At 32.9% G+C, this 20,948-nt stretch overlaps 1 protein-coding gene across 1 annotated transcript in view; it reads left to right on the forward strand.

Annotated features, from left to right (window-relative positions):
- Nucleotides 1–20,948, forward strand: part of CNOT6L (CCR4-NOT transcription complex subunit 6 like) — an 83,431-nt gene that overhangs the window by 30,328 nt on the left and 32,155 nt on the right. The window contains exons 5-7 of the mRNA XM_029944471.1: nt 9,050–9,118; nt 11,560–11,717; nt 13,723–13,877. Coding sequence (XP_029800331.1) covers nt 9,050–9,118; nt 11,560–11,717; nt 13,723–13,877 — 382 coding nt within the window. The remainder of the gene's footprint in view (nt 1–9,049; nt 9,119–11,559; nt 11,718–13,722; nt 13,878–20,948) is intronic.

Here is a 20,948-nt window from a genome sequence, read left to right on the forward strand (position 1 = left end):
GTTGACTTTAAATGATTGTTTGCTTGAGCACTCAAAAAATGAGTAAATATACATAAATGCTTAAATTCAGATATTTTTCATGGAATAATGTCTTTATAAATTACAGAATCCTATAACAGAGACATCTAGAATCTAGCATCAGGCCATTTATCCCAGTATGTTGTCTATGCTTTTTAAAATTATCTCCACCATAGAAGACACCTATGTAAAAATTTTTTAAAATGGTGATATTTACAATAATGTAAAACCAAATAAAATATCAAAAATTATTTTTGCTATAAAGACTGACTGATAGAGAGAATAAACTTAAGAGAGGTTTCAGTAACAAATTAAGAATATATAGCTAAAAGTTTAATTCAGTTGTCTATATAGTATGTGTACACTAATTCCTTCTTGCTTTAAAAATATAGATCTCCTTTGTCTATATAGATGTAGCCACTTGACCCAGTCCTAGGGCATGTGTGTGGGGTGTATGTGTGTATAATTTTTAAGGAGGTCTTCAGTGCGTTAGCTACAACTCATTGTTGGCATGCATGGTGCAGATATCTTCTGTCCCATGCTGTTGTTTGCCTTTCCACTTTCATAATTTGTCTTTTGATGAACAGAAAACATTTTAACATAATTTAATTTATTGATCTTTTCTATTATGGTATTGCTTTTGTGTCCCATTTAAGAATTTTTCCCTACCTCAAGCTCAAGAATATATTTTCCTGTATCTAAAAACTCCACTTTTTCTTGTAACATTTAGAGCTATAATCTTCTTAGAATTGAAACTTGTTTAACACAAGAATCAATTTTCATAACTTTTACATATGTATATTAAATTGACTTTGAGCCATTTAATTGAGAAGACTGGCCTTTTATTACTATTTTTTAGTGCCATCTTTGTGGTAAATTGCTGTTTTATGTATGGGTTTATTTCTAGGGTTTTGTATTCTCTATTCAAGTTTATCTTTATGACAATAAAACAGTCTTTATATGGTATTTTTATAAAATATCTTAAGATTAAGTAGAGTAAGTCTCCCCTCTTGATTTGATTCTAAAGTCTAAGCTAGTTTTGGCCACTTGCTTTCTTTACCCTGTATTTCATTAAAATTATTAAAATTGGCTTTTCAAATTTTTCCCCTCCCCCAAAATGTAAGACTTTAGGTTGGGATTATACTTAATCTTATAGATTGCTTTGGAAAAAAACTGACATGTTTACGACACTGGATCTTCCAATATTGCAGTGTTTAATATTTTTTCATTTATTGTGGTTTCTCTAATTTCTCTCAATATTGAATTTAATTTTCTGTGTAGTGTTCTTCACATTTTTAATTAACATTTATTCTAGGAATTGACTTTTATTGGTGCTCTCAGAAATGGTCTTTTTGAAAATGAATCTTAATAAGATTATTATTGCTCATTTATGGAATACGGTTGGATTTTATATATTTATTGGTATTCAGACACCTTGCTGAACACTTGTAAGTGCCTTTGATAAATACATATGCAGCCACTTTCCTATAAGCTTTTTAATTGTAAGGTATTTTTATTTCAATTTCTACAATTGTGTCAATGCACATAATGACACTTATATTACTCTCTAATTTTTATCTTTTATTTCTTTTTACTTATTATACTTGCTAAGATCTCTATTAGATGCTAACTAAAAGTAATGATAATTTGTCTAATTTCAACATTTATTAGCTTTTAATAACTACATTGAAAACCACACTTAATTTATATATATATATATGCCTATATATATATATCAAATTAAGGAGGTTCTATTCCTAGTTTGTTAGAGTTTTTCATTTTTTAATATGAACAAATATTGAATTTTATCAAATGCCTTTTCTCTGTTAAGATGCAGATATGTTTTCTGGCCTTTATGCTGTTAATTTGGTAAAAGTATTGATTTTCATGCTATACCACCTTTGTATTAAAATCAAGTAGATTGCCATATAGTATTATCCTTTTTTTATATATACCTTTATTCAGTTAGATAATATTTTACTTAGGATTTTTTGCATGTGAGTTTGGTCAGTAATTTTTCTTTCTTTAATATTCTTGTCAGGTTTTAATATAAAGATTATACTGGCTCACAAAATTCATTTCCTGTTATTTGGAAGAGAATATTTAGGATTAGTATGGTTTCTTAAATGTCTGGTAGAATACTTCAGAGCCTGGTGTTTCTTTGAAGGAAGTTTTCAATTACTGTTTTAATTTCTTAAATAACTATAGTTCTGTTCTGATTCTCCATTTCTCTATCAGTTTATAAATGTTGCATTTTTTGGTAATTTGCCCATTTCATCTAAACCTTCAAATTTATTTACATGAAGTTCAGAATATCTTTTAATGTTTATTTGTTAAATAGTGATGTCTCTTTTTCATTCCCGATATTAGTTATTTATGTTGCTTTTATTTACTTCATGCACAGTCTTGCCTGCAGGTATATAGCAATATTTTCTTTGGGGGGGAAAAAAAGAGCCAATTTCTAGTTTTAGTTGTACTCTTTTATAATTTTTTAAATATCAATGATTTAAAAAAATTTGTATGTTTATATATTTTTAGAGAGGGAGACAGAGAGACAGAGTACAAGCAGGAGAGGGGCAGAGAGAGAGAGAGGGAGACATAGAACTCAAAACAGGCTCCAGGTTCTGAGCTTTCAGCACAGAGCCCGACCTGGGTCGCTCCAAGTCAAATCTCAAGGTCATAACTTGAGCCGAAGTTGGATGCTTAACCAACTGAGCCACCTAGGCACCCCTAATATCAGTGATTTTTAAAAAAATCCTTTATTCCTTTAGAATTTTTGGGGTTTCATGTGCTGTTATTTTTTTTTCTAACCTTTTAACATCTAAATCTCTAACTTTTAGACTTTGTTTTTTTCTCAAGTATTTATTTATAAATCTCCCGTTAAACCTGGCTTTCAGCTGCCTTCTTCAGGTTTTAATTCTTATTAATTTTTTTTTTATCATTTAGTTCAGCATATTTTCTAATAGCTCCCATCATTTTGTCTTAGATTAATCATTTACAAATTTACTTATTTCTAGGAGATTTTTTTTTGTCATTGATTTCTAGCTTAAGTCCATTGTGGTCAGTGAGTAATTTAATAAAAAAACTTTTAAATGTGCTTATTAGGCAACATATGCTTAATTTTTCTAAATGTTATGTACACACTTAAACAGAATGTGCATTCTGTACTTATTTGGTGCTGCATTCTATATATATTAGTTTGTTAATTGTTGAATATGTTATGCTTAATAATTACTGATTTTTATTAATTATTGACAGAGTTGTGTTAAGATCTCCCACTTTGATTTTAGATTTATTTCTTATGGATCTTGCAGGGATCAAAAGGATTGATTCTTTTATCATTATGTAATGACCATCTTTGTTCCTCGCATTTCTTTTTAATTACATATATTGAGGGTTTATTTTCATATATCTCATCTTTCTGGTTATTTAAAGTGTTTACAGAAGCTCATGCTGTTCTCATTACTTCATTAAGATAGCAATATGAAAATGTCTAGATATGCAAGTCTCTTTTTGGTTAGAATTTGTACTGTATATCTTTTTCTGTTCTTTTATGTTTAATGTTCTGTTTCCTAATATCTTAGTAATTTCTGTCTTCTTATTTTGGGTTTATTTTCTTTTTCTTGCTTTTGAAGTATCAACTTAGATTTTTGATTTCAAATCCTTCCTCTTTATAAATGCAAGCATGTAGCAGTACACATTTCCCTCTCAGAACTACTTTAGCTGCACCACACAAATTTTGATATGTTGTATTTTCATTTTCAGTTTAATGTGTTTTTAAATTTATTTTGAGACTTTCTCTTTCATTCATTGATTATTTACAAATATGTTGGTAAATTTTCTTTTCTTTCTGTTACTCTTCTTTGATTCCAGTTTGGGATCAGTTGGAAACATATTCTACATTATTTTAGTTCTTTTAAGTTTGCTGGTGTTTGTTCTTTTGTCTTGGGGAATGTTCCATGGGTGCTTGAATAAGCAAATATTCTATAGTTGTTAGTAGATTGATCTGTAAATGTTACAGTCTTCTATATCTTTTCTAAATTTTCTATCTAGTACTGACATTATACTGTTGAAATCCGCAACTATAATTGTAGAGATGTCTATTTCTCTTTTCAGCCCTGTCAGTTTTTGCTACATGTATTTGAAGATATATTGTTTGGTATATACATATTTAGAATTACTGCATCATCTTGAACCTTTTATTATTATGTGACAACCTTTTTTTTTTAGTATTTTCTTTGCTCTTAAGTCTGCTTTATCTGATGTAAATATAATCACTCTACTTTTTTTGTTGTTTCATGCTATAATGGTATTTCTTTTTCCATTGTCTTTCACCTTTACTGTGTTGTTGTATTTGACATAAGTTTCTAATAATCAACATATAGCTGAGTCATTTATCATGTTTTTTATCTCCCCCACAAGATTATGCTCTTGTAATTTGTGTGTTTAGAGCATTGCAACCCCCCAGTCGTTGGACTCTACACTGATAGCACAGAGCTTATTGGGAGTCTCTCTCTTCCTCCCTCTCTCTGCACCTCTCCACTCTCTCTCTCAAAATAAATAAACTTAAACAATTATTACTGATATGTAGCACTTTATTGTACCAGTTTTTAAAAGTAGTTGTTTTCTGTTTGTTTCCTTTGTTTCTACTTCCTTTATCTTTTTTTGGTTTCCTGTGAGTTACTTAAATACTTTTTAGGATTCTGCCTGGTTTTATTTATGCTATTTTTGAGTATATTGTCTTCTCTACTTTTCTTAGCATTTGCTCTAGTTATCACAATATACATAGTATAGTCAACTGATAAAGGTTTTTTATCACTTAAAGTGCATTATTTATTGATGCCTTACTCCCACTTATGTGCCTCACACTCCCCACTTTTATTAAAATATGTATTTTTCCCTCTACACAATATCACATAGATGTTACAATTTTTTGCTTCAGCCATCAGCTATGATTAAGAAGCTCATGTGGAGAAGAATAATTCATTATGTTTACCCCTAGTTTTACTCATTGCTCTTATTTCCTTTTTGATGTTCTGGTTCTTCTATTGCCATTTCCTTTCTGTTTAGACAACTTCCTTTACCCATTTTTTAAGGGCAGGTCTGTTAGCAACAAAGGCTCTTGGTTTTTCCTTTTATAACATCTTTATTTCACCTTGATTTCTGAAGGGTGTTTTTGCTGGATATGGAATTTGTAGCTTGACCGTTCTTTTCTTTCAGCACTTGAAAATGTGCCACTTCCTCTGGCTGCCATGGTTTCAGAAAAGAAACCCATTGTTCCGATAGGTAATGTGTCCTTTCTCTTTGATGTTTTTGAGATTTCTTTTTGTCTGTAGTTTTCAGCTTATGATATGTCTTGGTGTGGATTTCTTTGGGTTTATTCTACTTGAAGTTTGCTCACCTTCTTGAATTTGTAGGTTTATGTCATTTATCAAATTTGAGACATTTTAGTCATTATCTTTTAGAGTACTTTTAATTTTAACCCTGTGTTATTTCTCTTTTCTTCTGGACTCTGATGATATGATTGTGGAGCTTTTGTTAGAGTTCCACAGGTCTCTCAAGCTGTGTTCATTGTTTTCCCCTAGTTTATTTTCCTTTTAATTGTTCAGATGGAATAAATCTCAAATTCACTCATTTTTGGGTTATCTTTTTTTTTTTGCCCTTTCAGTGAGTTTTGTTATTTTTGATTATTGTATTTTTAAGTTCATTAATTTTGGTCATTTTTATTAAAAAAAACTGGAACTTCTGCTTCTTTGAGCTTTCTATTTTTTCTTTTGTTTCAACTGAATTTGTAACTACTTCTTGAAGCAGCTTTTATCATAGCTGCTTTAAAATCTTTATTAGATAATTTCAACATTTAAATCATCTCTGTGTTGATCTCTGTTGGTAGTCTTTTTTTTTCCGCAATATGTGATATTCTTGGTCTTTGGTATGACCATTGATTTTCACTTGTACCCTGATTATTTTGAATGTTATGTTTGGAGACTCTTGAACCTTTTATTATTTAAACAAAAAATTTTTTAATGTTTATTTTCTGAGAGAGGAAGACAGATCGTGAATGAAGGAGGGGCAGAGAGAGAGGGGGACACAGAATCCTAAGCAGGCTACAGGCTCTGAGCTGTCAGCACAGAGCCCAGTGTGAGGCTTGAACTCACTGACTGCGAGATCATAACCTGAGCCGAAGTTTGTTGCTTCACCAGATGAGCCACCAAGGTGCTCCTTGTTTGTTTTAAAATCAGTTGTCAATTTTAACAGGCAGTTGCCCAGTTTAGGTTTAGCACCTGGGTTCTGTTAGCCCTTCCAGACTCTGCTGATACCCTCAGTGTGGGCAGACTAGGCCCAGTGAAGTTGGTCCCGGGCATGGTGGGATGGGTTGGTTCTCATGGACTCTGGTAGAGAGACTGCCATGATCACATTACCACTGCACCTGAGTGTGAGTTTCCCATACTTGCTGTACTTCTCCTCCCCACCCCCCCCCCCCCACTGGCCAGAGAAATCAGGATTTTTTTTTTTTTTTGCTGCCCTCATGGCTTCAGGGGTGGTTGTCCAGCTGTTTAGCATGAGTGTGGCATTTATGGGATAAAAATGGGAAGATTACTGTTTTATCACATTTTAGGTATGATGCTGAGAGATTATTACTATATTAACTTCTGTCTCTCATATTCATGAGAACAGACTTATCTTCCTTATTGATCCAAATTCTAGTATTTTGTCTAGGACTATTTTATACTTATTAAACAGTGTTTATTTTATTTGACAGTAGCCCATATAATTATATATCTGTCCTTTGTCATATACCTGACATTGCATTTCATCTTTAAAATTAATTTTAAGTATATGTCCATATGAATATATCATTTTCCTTGTAAAAAATGTTAAAATTCCTATTAAGACTAGAATGTTTCTTGACCACTACATTTAATTACATGTCCCCTCCATGTAAGTAAACACACTTGTAAATTGGGTGTGTATTCATGAAGATATTTTTATAGACATTTATATATAAAAATTATACCAGTAGAAATATTATGGCATTAATTTTTGTGTGTTTTTAAAATGTTTTCTAACAGAAGATATTTTAGCATTGCATATTTTCTAATTGTTTTCATTCAGTTTTTCTTGTATTTCTTTCCATTTTAGCACACATACATATTTCCTTTTCTTAAACTATACCATAGACTTCTGTAAAATGGATATTAGCCATTTACCCTTATTTTTGCTGTTATACACAATAGTGTAATGAGTATCTATTTGAATGTTTCTTTAGCAGATAGGGCCGAACCCTGGAAACAGAATTGCTAAGTCCTAGAGACATGGATGTCTAAAATTTTAAAAGCTGTCCTTCCACATAACTGTTACCAATTTATATACTTCCCAGCTACGTGTGTGCAAGAATTCATGTCTTATCACCACCAGCAACTCTGGATATATTAAATTTTTGTCAACTGGATTAAAAAAAAAAGATGCTGTCTCATCTTTTTCCTGATTACTAGTGAGATATAGTAATTTTTGACTCTTTAGACATTGTTGGTCAATACAATGCATTTTACTTATTCTGATACACTGTGATGGATTAATTAAAATATATTAGTAACGTTTTGGGAAGCACCTAAATGTCAAAATCATTATACATGTTTTATTTTGAGGATTCTTTGATTTCTGAACTTTTAACCATTTGCAGGTAAGAAATCCAACAACTAGAAAGTTCCTTGTTTATATTCCATTGTATTTATATATTGGCCTATCCATTTTTTAGATAGTTGTCATGATTGTGGCCTGGCACTCCTGGCAGGCATGATTGTTTTCCAGGATTCAGTATGTTGATCCAGCTGGATGGTTTGTTTGTCATCTTATAATAACATTCATTCTGTTCCTGGCAAGATCATGGAATATGCAAACTAATGTTGTTCCACTTTGTGCAAAGTATGGAAGCTAAAGCAAGCATCCTTTAGGTAGACTTTGGAATATGGTTAGTAAGGTGAAACTTAAAAAAAATTTTTTTTAATGTTTATTTTTGAGAGAGAGAGACAGAGACAGTATGAGTGGGGCAAGGACAGTGAGAGAAGGAGACACAGAATCCCAGGCAGGTTCCAGGCTCTGAGCTGTTATCACAGAACCCAACCCAGGGCTAAAACCCACGACCATGAGATCATGATTTGAGCTGAAGTTAAACACTTAATCAACTAAGTCACCCAGGCGCCCTTTTAAAGTGAAACTTTCAAGATCTTGGATACTCTGTTCAAAATTTCTGTGGCTGGATGAAGATAAGAGTTTTGTTTTAAAGGAATGTATTTCTCAGCCACTAAATAACCAGGAAAAATCTGCAAACTTGAATCCAATTAGCCTGTAATTGTGAATGTTCTTGAAGAAGTAAAAGGGGTAGTTAAAAATTGGTGAATTTTCTCTCATCTGGTAGTTGGATAGCTTTTAGTTCCATGATATTGACAACCATATCAGTAATTAATGTTTAACTGGTGCCTTTTTTTGTTTCTCTATAATGTAGTTCTAATTTCATGCTTTGCATGGATGTTATGAAAAAGAGAAAGTTTAAAATTAGGAAATGAAAGCCCCATTATAAAATTCATTAATTTTCCTTATTTATTCACATTTTTAAAAATTCCATTTTAAATGTATTTGAGTATTTTAGTTTATTAGTATATTGGGACTTCACATAGCTTGACTTCCCAGCAGGGAAATTTACACAATTTACATTTGTAATTAAGATACAGGATCCTACTTAAGGTTTTAAATAGGTACTTCAATAAAAACTATTTAAGTGGAAATGCCAATAAGGAGTTTCCCGATTTTTAAAAATATTTTCATTTATATGTTATTTCATATTTTTTGCATAGGTCTCCTTAAACTTCTTTTAGCTTCTAAATGATCTTTATATTTCAGTATTAGAACTTTTAAGTCAGTTTGTGGGTGCACTAAAGCTGAAGACAAAACAGAAGTTGATTTGACATTTTGAATAAATACTCCTAATTTTAGAAGTACATGAAGTTAATGTCAAGTTTTTTTCCCCCTTCAGTTCATCCAGAGCAGCTTCCTCCGAGGCCATGGATTACATTAAAAGAACGAGACCAAATTCTGCCATCAGGTAATTTTTCTTATTCTTCCTTGTAATAAATTGCCTTCCAATTGAGAAAAGAAATAAAGCCTTCCAAATGACATCTTCACACAGGGCATTGAGTGACATAAAAAATGAATAATGAATTTTCCTCTGAAATTTTAAACTGCTTCGGTACATTATCTTTCTTGAGTGAGTAGAGTGGCAACCCTTGGGAGAGAATTATTTAGACTCAGTTTCTATTTGCTATATTGGAAACAAAACATGGTATCAGGCCAGTGGTAGAGTGATGGTAGAAGGTAAAGATTTGAGTAATTTAAGGATATGGCTTAGCATTTTTAGAACTGCAGTAATGTAAAAAAATATAAATTTTTATCTCTTTTAGAACCCCAAAATGCTTTGATATCATTTGTAGTGCTTCTTACTGCTTATTAGACATTTTATGATTGGGAATTCTACTTACAAAAGGTTATGAATTATTATTTATCCAGGTGCCTTCTTTTTAGTCCTAAGAGTAATAGTTTTCATTATATCTAATTTCATTTTTTAAATTAACAAATGAAAATTTTACTACCATTGTTGAACTGACCCTGAGTACCAACACTAGTAATTTTTGAAGGCTAAGTCAGAGAACTTATTGTATACTTTTTGAGGCCTTCTGTTTGTGATGTGTGTTCTTTTTTTTAAGTAAATAAGGATTTAGAAAAAAATTATTTGCTTTGATACTGAGAAATACTTCCTGGTTTTATTTGCATTTTAATAACACTGGGACATATCAGCATCTACTGTACATTTCTGTGTCTTCTATAGGCAGTAATTTTAAAACTACCACGCTCTAGACCCACAGCGTCGGCTTATGCTAGGAGGCACTGTATCAGTGTTACCATGAGTAACACTTCTATTAACAGGATGCATGCTGATGACCTGAATAAAAGGAATACCTAAGGTTTTCTACAAGTTCTTAACTTAGGTGGATTTATTTTGTTTAGCCTTCCTTAATGCATAATTAATTGTTCCCTTTCTGATACTAAACACATCATTTTCTGGTTCTTCAAAGTAATCCCTTTTTGAGCATAAGTGAACATAATCTTGAAGAAAATATTTCCTAATTTTATATACCTACTTTCCATTAAGAAAAAGAACAACAAAAACATGCTCCTTTTTTTTTTTTTAATCAGTTATTGAACTTTTAAAGTAATGCATTCTTGGGGTTTTCCTTATTGAAAAATGAGTATGCATTTTTCTTGGGATGTACTGTACTTTTCTGAGTAGAATCTGAGTGCTAAAAATGTGCATTTTACTTCTGGTAAGTAGGGAGATGTGCACAATAACTTCTGATTTATACCTATAAAACTGTGATGATAGTTTTTGAAGAATGAATCGCAGGTAGTGAAAAAGGTAACAGTGTACAAAATGGCCACCAGTCAGATGAGCAGGGGACCATGGAACTAAGTTTTTCTTACTACTTTTCCCCTCATCTGAATCTTAACCAACTTCAGTCAAGTATTATTATTCATTAATTGGATTCTTCATCTTTTATTTAAGTGTGTGATTCTCAAGAATATGGACTGCCCATTATAATCACCTAGGATGCTTTTTTAAAATGTGAATATCCAGATCCTATTATACTAACTTAATTAGTCTTGAGTAGGATTTGGGTATGAGCACTTTTGAAAGAAAACACTGTACAAAGTGATTATAATGGGCAGCCTGGGTAGAGAATTACTGATAAAAATCAGGGCCTTTCAAAACTAATGTACATGTGAATCACCTGGGGATTTTTGTCAGCTTGTAGGTTCTGACTTAGTAGGGTCTTCGAGGTACCAGTGATTCTGCATTTTTGAGTTCCTAGGTGATGACTGATGCTCTTGGTCCTCAGCACATTTTTGAGTAGCAAGGATATAAACCTCGTTCTCCTATTTGCTCACAGTCCTTTTATATATAGTTCAAAGGCATTTTAAAATGAAAATTCTATTTTAGAAATGAACATATTATTTGGCAAAAAGGATTCTCAAAATTAAACTTTGTCCATATACTTCTGGCCTAGAGCAGTAAGAGGCCTCTAAAAGTATTAAATAATGGATATTTTGTTAATAAAAATTAATGAAGTTAGAGCCTTTTCATGAACAGAAAATTTAGTTTTGTTCTGCTTATACAGAGCTTTGCTCAGAAAATGTCAAAAAATTAGCATTCTGATTTAGAATTTCAATTTTTATTAAAATACATTTCCTAAAAATCTAAAATATGAACTATATGTCTAATTCTAGTAAAAGCACTTTGATGTGATGGACTCCAGTGGAGTTTTAGTAGGTCCAGTGTAACAGAATTTTGCCCAGGGCATCTCACAGTGCTGCCATTGGGGCAGGTTTGTGTGCCACGTATGCTTGTGCTGGGACCCAGTGACACCTCTCTGGAAAACATTGCCTAATTTTCTCCCTTTTGTCTTATGTTTTTTTTCTCCCACTTCTTAGCATCATTCACAGTTATGTGTTACAATGTGCTATGTGATAAATACGCCACCCGGCAGCTATATGGCTATTGCCCGTCCTGGGCATTAAACTGGGAATACAGGAAAAAGGGAATTATGGAAGAAATTGTTAACTGTGATGCAGATATCATTAGTCTTCAGGTAACGCTATAGAAATTAAATCATCTGGGGGCACCTGGCTGGCTCAGTTGGTGAAATGTGTGACTTGTGATCTTGGGGTTGTGAGTTGGAACCCATGTTGGGTGTAGAAAAAAAAAAAATTTTTTTTTTTTTTTTTTTTAAAGATTTAAACTTAAAGGTGAACCAGTCTTATTTCTGGGAGAGAGCCTGTGTTCAAAACAAAACTCGAATTATTTTCTTTCTTCTTAAAAAAAAAAAGACAGTTTTAATAAGCACATAAGATATTTCCACAGTATAGCTGTTTTGCTAAGTATAGCCATCCACTGAAATGCATTTACTCTTAAGCAAAAATCTCATCCATTATTCATGTTAACAGTTCATCTTATGGACACCTCACTGGCATTGCTGAAAGAGAAAACTGCAGAAGGTGGTGTCTTTTTAGGAATGTAAATTTTATTTATGGTGGCATCTGTAAAGAAAAAAAAATTATTTGTCCACTGTTTCTTAATGACCAGCATTATAAACATTAAGAAATATTACACTGTAAATCATGCAGTTTGTCTTAATTTAGACTTTTCTGTTTTATAACACTTTATTATAATGAATTTAACAGAAGAAACACCTTTCTGTTGAAATGTGTTCTTTTCAACACTCAGCTAATGAATAGCCAAGGTTTATATGTAGTGTTTAGTAATTTTTTCTTAGCAACTTTCAAAGGATATTAAATATTTATGAAAGTATTTAAAAATTCTAAGTGTTATAATTTCATGGCTGCTTTTCAGCATAGCCTGAGAAGAAAGGCATTAAAATTTTTTAAAGCTAGGATAGCTTGATAATTTATTTTTTATTGTTTATGGTTTATATGACTTCCTGGGAAGTAATAAAAATCTTCAAAAATTACATTTTCTTGTAAACACTGAGAACTGACATTGAATTTGGGGAGGAAGCAATAGACAAAGTTAGCTTTGTTGTGGTTACTTAATTGTCCTCTTTTTTATTTAGTATTTATAGTAATAATAGCCTCACATTCCTCTAAGTAATGTTTGAAAGATAAAAACAGCATAATTAAAAAAAAGTATTTTTTTATTGTAAGAGTAATTCCATAGTATAACATCTTTATCCTAGAGAAATGGAATATTTTGAAAAAATAAAAAGAATGATGGGGGAAAATATCTAATCTCATAATCCAGAACTAGATGCTCTGTTAAAGCTTATGAAGTGTTTGTTGTACAGTTTGTAAATTCAGTTTCCTATTTATTTCCAGACATATTTTCAAAATAAAGTTGCGATCATGCTCTTGTACTTAATGTGCTTTCCATATTAATAAAATTCTTCAAAGTCAATATATTATATGAATATACATTTATTGATTAAGCATTTTTTCTACTGACAAACATTTAGGCTATATTGTAAGTTTTTATTATAAAATCACATTGTGATGAATATCATACATGAATCATTATCTTCACATATGTTTAGTTTGGAAAGATTTGTTAAAAATATTTTATGGGTCATAGAAAATTGTCTAGCTTTATATAATGTTGGATTAACAGAGACTTTTGGATGATTGGTATCAGGACCTAAAATTTCCTTAAAGTAGAGCTTTTTGTTGATCTTAAAGGTCTCACTTTTAAGTATCATTCCTTTCTACCACAGTTGAGAAAGATAAAAAAATTTTTTAATTACTTCTTTCTATAAAATTTACTACTCGCTCCCACGTAATCTATATTATGTCCAGTTTTGCCAGATTTGAGGAATTAAAGTATTATAGGAGATTTGGGACTAAAGAGACTTGGGACCCACTAGCTGTGTGATCAAGAGAAAATCATGCAACATTTTGAGAGTGCTTTCGGGTTTAAAAGCTGCCATTGTTAAATGGCTGCTGCTAGCTGTAAGGGAAGACAGATGATGTTTGTTATGTGAATTATGCTAACTTAGTCACCTCTTACTCAGAATGCTACACATCTTTATATCTTAATTAGAGTTTTCCTCTGTCATGTCAATGACAACTTTTCTTTCACCTCAGGAAGTGGAAACAGAGCAATACTTCACTCTCTTTCTGCCAGCATTGAAGGAGCGTGGATATGATGGTTTTTTTTCTCCAAAGTCACGTGCCAAAATCATGTCTGAGCAGGAGAGAAAGCATGTGGACGGCTGTGCAATATTCTTCAAAACAGAAAAGTGAGTTAAGGAAACAAACAATAATAGTGTATGCTTACTTTAATTATCACATATTTGAAATTGTCTTTGATTTAACCCTGTAAAATGAACAAAAATATAGAAACTAAGTGATATAAAAATTAAAAATGTTGGTAATGTTACATTACTTAGGCTGCATATTAGAAATAAGTGTTTATTGTATTATTAATTTTATTACCAAATTGCACTAAAAATTTTGAGAGGTATTATACTTGAATATAGGGTTATCATGTTTCTAAATATATTTTCATGAAGTAAATACTTTTGGCATAAACAAAACATACTGTAGTGCCTTTTAAGATTTGAAATGAGTGATGTGACTTTCTGTGAGTTTTGTTTGGACAATTGGGTTTTTAGGAATCATTAATTTTATTAAGCGTTTTCATCTTTTTCAGTTGATACTTTGGGTATTTAATCATTTACTAAATGCTTCCTGAGTTTTTGCTTTGTGACAAATGCTGTGCTAGTCAAATTAGGCACAAAGATAGACATGACATAGTTCCTAATCTCACTCAGAGCTCTAGTACAAAATGGTAATCATATAAGAAAGTAAAAATAAAATAAGATATATATAAAATGAGATCTGCACAGGTAGATATGAGTGGATGGAAGGGAAACACAGCTTATTAAAGAATTGATTGAGATAGGATAGCGGGAAGCAGTTATTTTCAAACACACAGAAAACATGATTTGTGTTTTTTCAGAGCTGTTAATGTCATTGATTAAAGTAAGTCAAATGTGAGAATGTTTTGAATGTACTTATTAAAATACATAAATGATCTTGTAGAAGCCTCTGGTTATGAAGTTGTGTGCATTGGATATAGGAAACCGCATTTCTTACTTGAGGATGGTGAGCCATAATCTGTCTTCTTTTGAGAGCTGGCTGAGCAAGCAGCTGGATGGTTAGAGGCACAATCTTTAGTGACCATCTTGAGAAGAAGAGAAAAGCATATTTTTGCCTCAGAAAGGCTGTTAATTTTAGAGTGGAAAATATGAAGGAATCTCCAATAGAAGATTGATAGAGGTTGAATCCTGTGTTTAATAATTAGGGCTTGGTATATTAGATAGGGAATCATCTCTTATAGGATAAGCATATACATGTTTGTGACTATTTTCCAATATTGCCCCCTTTTTGGTACCAGTTAAAACAAAGCCAGTTACATGTTTTTATTGATACAGGCATATTACTAGCATGTTATGTTAAGTGAATTAAGGGAATTTGAAGATACTTGGCCTACTTTTTCTCATCTATTTGTATCTACTTTCCTGTCTTTTCTGTGAATTTTTAATAGAGATATTCTTATTTTGGCTAAAGTAGTGCAGAGGTCTGCAATATATGAGGTCAGCATATACTAAATTCTTCTACTTGGTTGGTGATTTTTTAAAAACAGATTTTAGAATAAGAAGAGATACTACTTCCATAGTAACATTAGGCCTTTTACTCTATGTATTCTCTTATTTTATTCTTTTAAAGTTTATTTGTTTTGAGAGAGAAAGTGGAGGAAGGATGGAGAGAGATGGAGAGAGGTAATCCCAAGCAGGTTCCACGCTGCTGGCAGGGAGCCCGATGCTAGGCTCAAACTCAAGAACCATGAGATCATGAACAAAGTTAAAATCAAGAGTCAGAGGCTTAACTAACTGACCCACCCACCATACTTCTCTTATTTAATTTTTAAAGCAGCCCTCAGAGCTAGGAATAGAGATATATCCTTATTTTTATAGGTGAGGAAACCAAAGTACAGAGAGTAGTCTGGCTTGATAATCAATGCTTTTAACCATGGTGCTAAACTGAATCTTTGTTGCTTGTTGAGCTTCTGGTATTAATTGTACCTCTTAAAAGGTTAATTTATTTGGAAAAATTGCCTTGACTTTGACATTTGTTATCTGTGTTCATATACACATTTCCTTGAAATGCCATAATTGAAAAAAGAATTGAAAAAAATAATATTGAGATAAAACATCAAGTTCCTTTTCCATTTGCCATTGTTTCTTCTGGAAGGAAGATAATATAATTTTTATTATTCCCTTCATAGTTTGAGAGGAAAATCTAATGCCTTGATAATTTACTAGAGGTAGTTAAGATTGAACTAACAATTATAACTATTATCTAGGAAACTTTAAATAGTTAAGTATTTAAAAAATGATGCTTGAATTATTAAAAATGCTGTGAATTATTAAGAGATGAACACATAGGGAGTACTTAGGTGTACCATTTGGTTTTCTTCCCTATTTCAGCTCTTTTTGTCTGAATAATAAGTAACATGGATCCAGTAACAGATGAATACTTTGAGTGTAATACCTTATATACTCTTCTGAACAGTACCAAATACTATTGATGTCAAATGGCCTAACTACCCAATGCCAAACTATCTGAAATTCAACACAAAATATACTACCATGCTTTTATTCTATTCTCTCTTCAGATTGAAGAGATAATACAGTGCTAAGAAAAGAATTTTTAAGCCAGGTGGTTCACCTACTTATGTAGCTATATAATCTTGAATGAGTCACTTTCTGGGCTTTCCTCCTTTGTATATATTTGTGTACTATCAGGTGAGATAATTTCCTCATATAGTTAACAAAACTTACAAAGACCAAAAGTAGTTGCAGCAAGAGGACTTCCAAGTCTAATTCTCAAAAGTCTCATTCTTCTAAAACCAGAGTATCTCATAATTCCTAACCTTCATAGATGACAGTTTATCCCTTCATGGAAAATGGTGGAAGGTAGGTAACAATAAATAGAAACTATAATTACTGTTGTTTCCAAAATACTGCAATAAAAAATTTGTTAATCCACTGTGATGAAAGGCTAGGATATTGCTTAGTAAAGGCTAGGACACATATTACCAATTTTCAGAGAATTGTAATACAATAAAATAGCCCTTGTGTCATATTCAGTGCTGTTTAATTTAATCTTTGGGCTTTCACAAGACACTTTCAAGATTTGGTAGGACCTTTTGATCAGGATGAATGTTTTTCAGGTAGGTAGATGCATGGAGATACCAGAAACTAGAAATTTTGATTCATAAAAATGCCAGAATTTAGCTTTTGGTTTGTCCTTTATCTCAGTAAGTGTTATTTCAGTCCAAAGGATTTTATAAAACACATATATACATATATGTATGTATTTTGTTTTATGTATGGAAAGACTTACTATAGATAAATTTTTAGACTCAGAAACTTATGTATCCATTTGCTGTATTTTGTCCTGTAGACTTAACCATTAGTAGAAATGGTTTTAGAACCAGATACACACTTTAAGAAATTGAACATGGAGAAAAATGGAGATGAAACAAGATCTAGATAATGACTTACTTGCTGTTCTTGAAGTTAGCAGCTCTGATCTGAACAGTTGAGCTTTGTTTCAAATCAGTGAAAAAGGGAAGTATGAGAACAGCCATTTTAGAACAAGGGACCATTACTGTGAAGATACAGTCTCTTCCAATAGGATTTAGAACTAGGCTGTCAGGATGCTCAGAACTTGTTGTATTGTCCCTGCTTTCTAACCTGCTAACTAGCTCAGAGGTACCAGGTGAGGCCAAGTCTTTGCTTTTCCTTCCAATGTTAATATAGTAGTTTTGTGCTTGAAAAGAGGGCCTCCAAAGGTTCTAGTTTCATTCCCAAATGACCTATAATGATATACTGATTTCTTCTGTCATGGGTGGTAGTTGCATTTAGAATTTGTCTATGTGATTTTTAAACAACAGATTGTGATTTCCAGTTTCTAATGTTAACTCCCTCATAAATTTAGTCTGGGACATAAAATTATTGCTTAGTGCCACAAATGCCACATCAGTGATAGTAATAACTGCTTCACCTAACTTGAGAGATTTCTCTCTCTCTTTTTTAATGTTTATTTTTGAGAGAGAGTGTGTGAGGCAGTGTGAGTGGGGGAAGGGCAGAGAGAGAGAGGGAGACACAGAAGCTGAAGGAGGCTTCTGGCTCTGAGCTGTCAGCAGACTGTGAGATTAAGACCTGAGCTGAAGTCAGACACTTAACCCACTGAACCATCCAGGTGCCCCTACCTTGAGGGATTTCTTATATGGCTAAAATGATCAAGGATATGAAAGTGGTTTCAGTGATTCAAAGAATTGTACAAAGATAGGTAGGATATCGCATATCAACTTTTCTTCCCTATTTATCCTGGTCCCTAAGCTTACCTTTTTTAGCAAGTTATTCCTGGCACTCTCGTGATTGCTTAAAGGACCCAAGAACTTACTTTATAGCATCTGACATTGAATATACAATAAAAACTTCTATTTGGTTTAGGAGTGCTGGAATATAATCCAGAAAGGGTCATAGTTTACTTTGATTTGGTTATACTTTTTTTTTTTTTTTAAACTCTGTACCTTTTGTTCCTTTTTGCTTATAAATGAATTCAGGGAGGAAATATTACTCGGGTCTTATAAATTGTTTTGTTTGCTCATAGTTGGCATTCTCTCTACCATTGACTTAATTATATGAAAGCCCATAAAATTACTTCTAGATCACAGGCTAGAAGAAATTGAGTTATCTTTTCGTTCTGTTTGAAGGGCTCTTTTGGACATGTTCTTCTTGTATTTGAAACATTCAACCTAACAATCTAAAATCACATGAAAAGGTGTGGTGTTTGTTTTTTAAAACAAACAGTCTTTATTATATATGACCTCTCTTATGCCCATGTGACTTTCTATAAAATAACACTTCCAGAAAGGTAAATAGAAGAATTCTTAGACTAAAATAAAGAGAATAGCATCAGGAATAATGCTTATAGCATATGTTACTAGGTATAGAATAGGAGTACTATAATGAATTGAAATAGAGACAAATTTATGATTTTACATATTATCAAGCTTGATGGTTTGGATTACTGAGTGGAAAGCAACTATAAACCAGTATGTTTTGTTTTGTTTTTTCCAAAACAAACATTCTAATAGAAGGAATGAGGAAGACCCCTCTGTATATCAAAATGTCACCTTAATGTAAATCTGAGACAGAAAGTAGAAGCAGAGTGTAGTGCATTGGCTGTACGTAGGGGAGAAATTAAGAGGGTAGTGTTGGTAACGTAGTTTGGATGGAATATGGAGAATTATTTCTTATATTATAAATGTATTATAAAGATAGTATGAAATACAAAAAGAAGACAAGCTGTAGGAGACTACAGCTATCTGCTCTAGTGCTGGAAATGTTCTTAAGGAAGGGTACCTAAAAAGTTTTTAAGGTGCAAGAGGCATATCTTATTCTTAATTCTCACTGTGAAGAAGAAGCTTTCTTTGGTTCCTTAGTTCTCAACTATCTCTTTGGATCTTCAGCTATTAGTGAAGTAGAAATGTCTGAGAGAGTGACTGTCCTCTGTAGTATTTGTAAGTGCTACAGAAAGGAGTATTAGTTAGAAGGACATATATATACTCTGTTTAGGAAAACTGGTTTTATTTTTCTGAACTTTTTGAAACCAAAGACATTAAAAAGTTGGTACTTCAAGAAGCCTGGGTACTTAACAGAAGTCAAAAGAGAGGCAATATAATAACTAATTATACCAATTGGGAAGAAAGCTGGAGAGGTGGCTGGAAGCATGTAATAAACTAAATAATTGCTCAGGATTCATTTTTATTTATTTTATTTTTTAAATTTTTAATGTTATTTTTATTTTTGAGAGAGACAGAGAGTGAGTGAGGGATTCGGAGAGAGTGAGGGAGACACAGAATCTGAAGCAGGCTCCAGGAGGCTCTGCCCAGGTAGCAGAGAGCCCAGTGTGGGGCTCAAACTCATGAACTGTGAGATCATGATGTGAGCTGAAGTTGGATGCCCAAATGCCTCAGCCACCCAGGTGCCCCTCAAGCATGTATTTTTCTTAAATTTTTTTTTTTAATATTTATGTATTTCTCAAAGAGAGAACGTGCACGCACAAGCAGGGAAAAAGCAGAGAGAGAGAGGGAGGGAGGCACAGAATCTGAAGTAGGCGCCAGGCTCTGAGCTGTCAGCATGGAGCCCAGTGTGGGGCTCCAACTCATGAACTGTGAGGTCATGACCTGGGCTGAAGTCAGACGCTTAACCAACAGAGCCGCTCAGGTACCCCCTCAAGCGTGTATTTTTAAAGGAAGTTGATTGAGGGGCACCTGGGTGGCTCGTTGGTTAAGCATCAGATTCTTGATTTCAGCTCAGGTCATGATATCACAGTTAGTGAGTTCAAGTCCTGTGTTTGGCTCTGCACTGACAGTGCAAAGCCTGCTTGGGATTCTCTCTCTCCCTCTCTGTCTGCCACTCCCCCCATCATGTGCATGCATGTGTGTGCATTCTCTCTCTCTCTCTCTCTCTCTCTCAAATTAAATAACCTTAGAAAAAAGTTGATTGAACCTGTGATCTTTGCCAGGAAGTTTAAGAAAAAGATTTGGGGAAAGTGTTAAGGCAACAAGAAGGATATTTCAAATAACATGCACTATATTAAAGAAGGGGTATTACCCATTGTGGATTGGGTAATCACTAATTGAGGATCAAGGCAAAAAAAACCCACAGGTATACAGCTTCTGTTTTGCTTTCATGATCTCTATTGAGAATTATCTTCAAAGTGGAAAGACCAAAGTAAGACAGGTGAAGAGGAGATTAGTAAGCCAGGAGAGTCACTATACTGACTAAACTAGTTAGGTTTCCATATCAAGATAATTATATCCCTTGGTGCTAAAAGATCTTGCAGAAGTATGACTACAGAAATGGTATTGGTAATCTATTATGAATGTTGCTGTATAGAAGTTCTAGGATATTGAAGATGAACAAACTAACTCAATTTTCAAAAAGATAAGGTAGTTTGGTGTTCCCCTGTGGAAAGGAACAGGGAAGAAATAGAATTGGGCATAGAGAAGAGAGTTGTGTTGGAGGCCTGAACAGCCTCAGAGGACCCCACCTGTAGCTTTGGAGTTGAAGTGACCTGTGGGAGTTAGCCCAGGAAGGACCCAAATCCCTGACCCTTTATCTTTTGCTTTTGATATATAACTGTATGAGGGCCACTCCTAGAAGTACTTGACCTTGGATGAAGTAGCCCTTTGCAGCTAGAGCAATTCCTGAATGATTGGTGAAGAA

The sequence above is a fragment of the Suricata suricatta genome, chromosome 1 (assembly GCF_006229205.1).
Source record: "Suricata suricatta isolate VVHF042 chromosome 1, meerkat_22Aug2017_6uvM2_HiC, whole genome shotgun sequence".
In the NCBI taxonomy this organism is placed as follows: Eukaryota; Metazoa; Chordata; class Mammalia; order Carnivora; family Herpestidae; genus Suricata; species Suricata suricatta.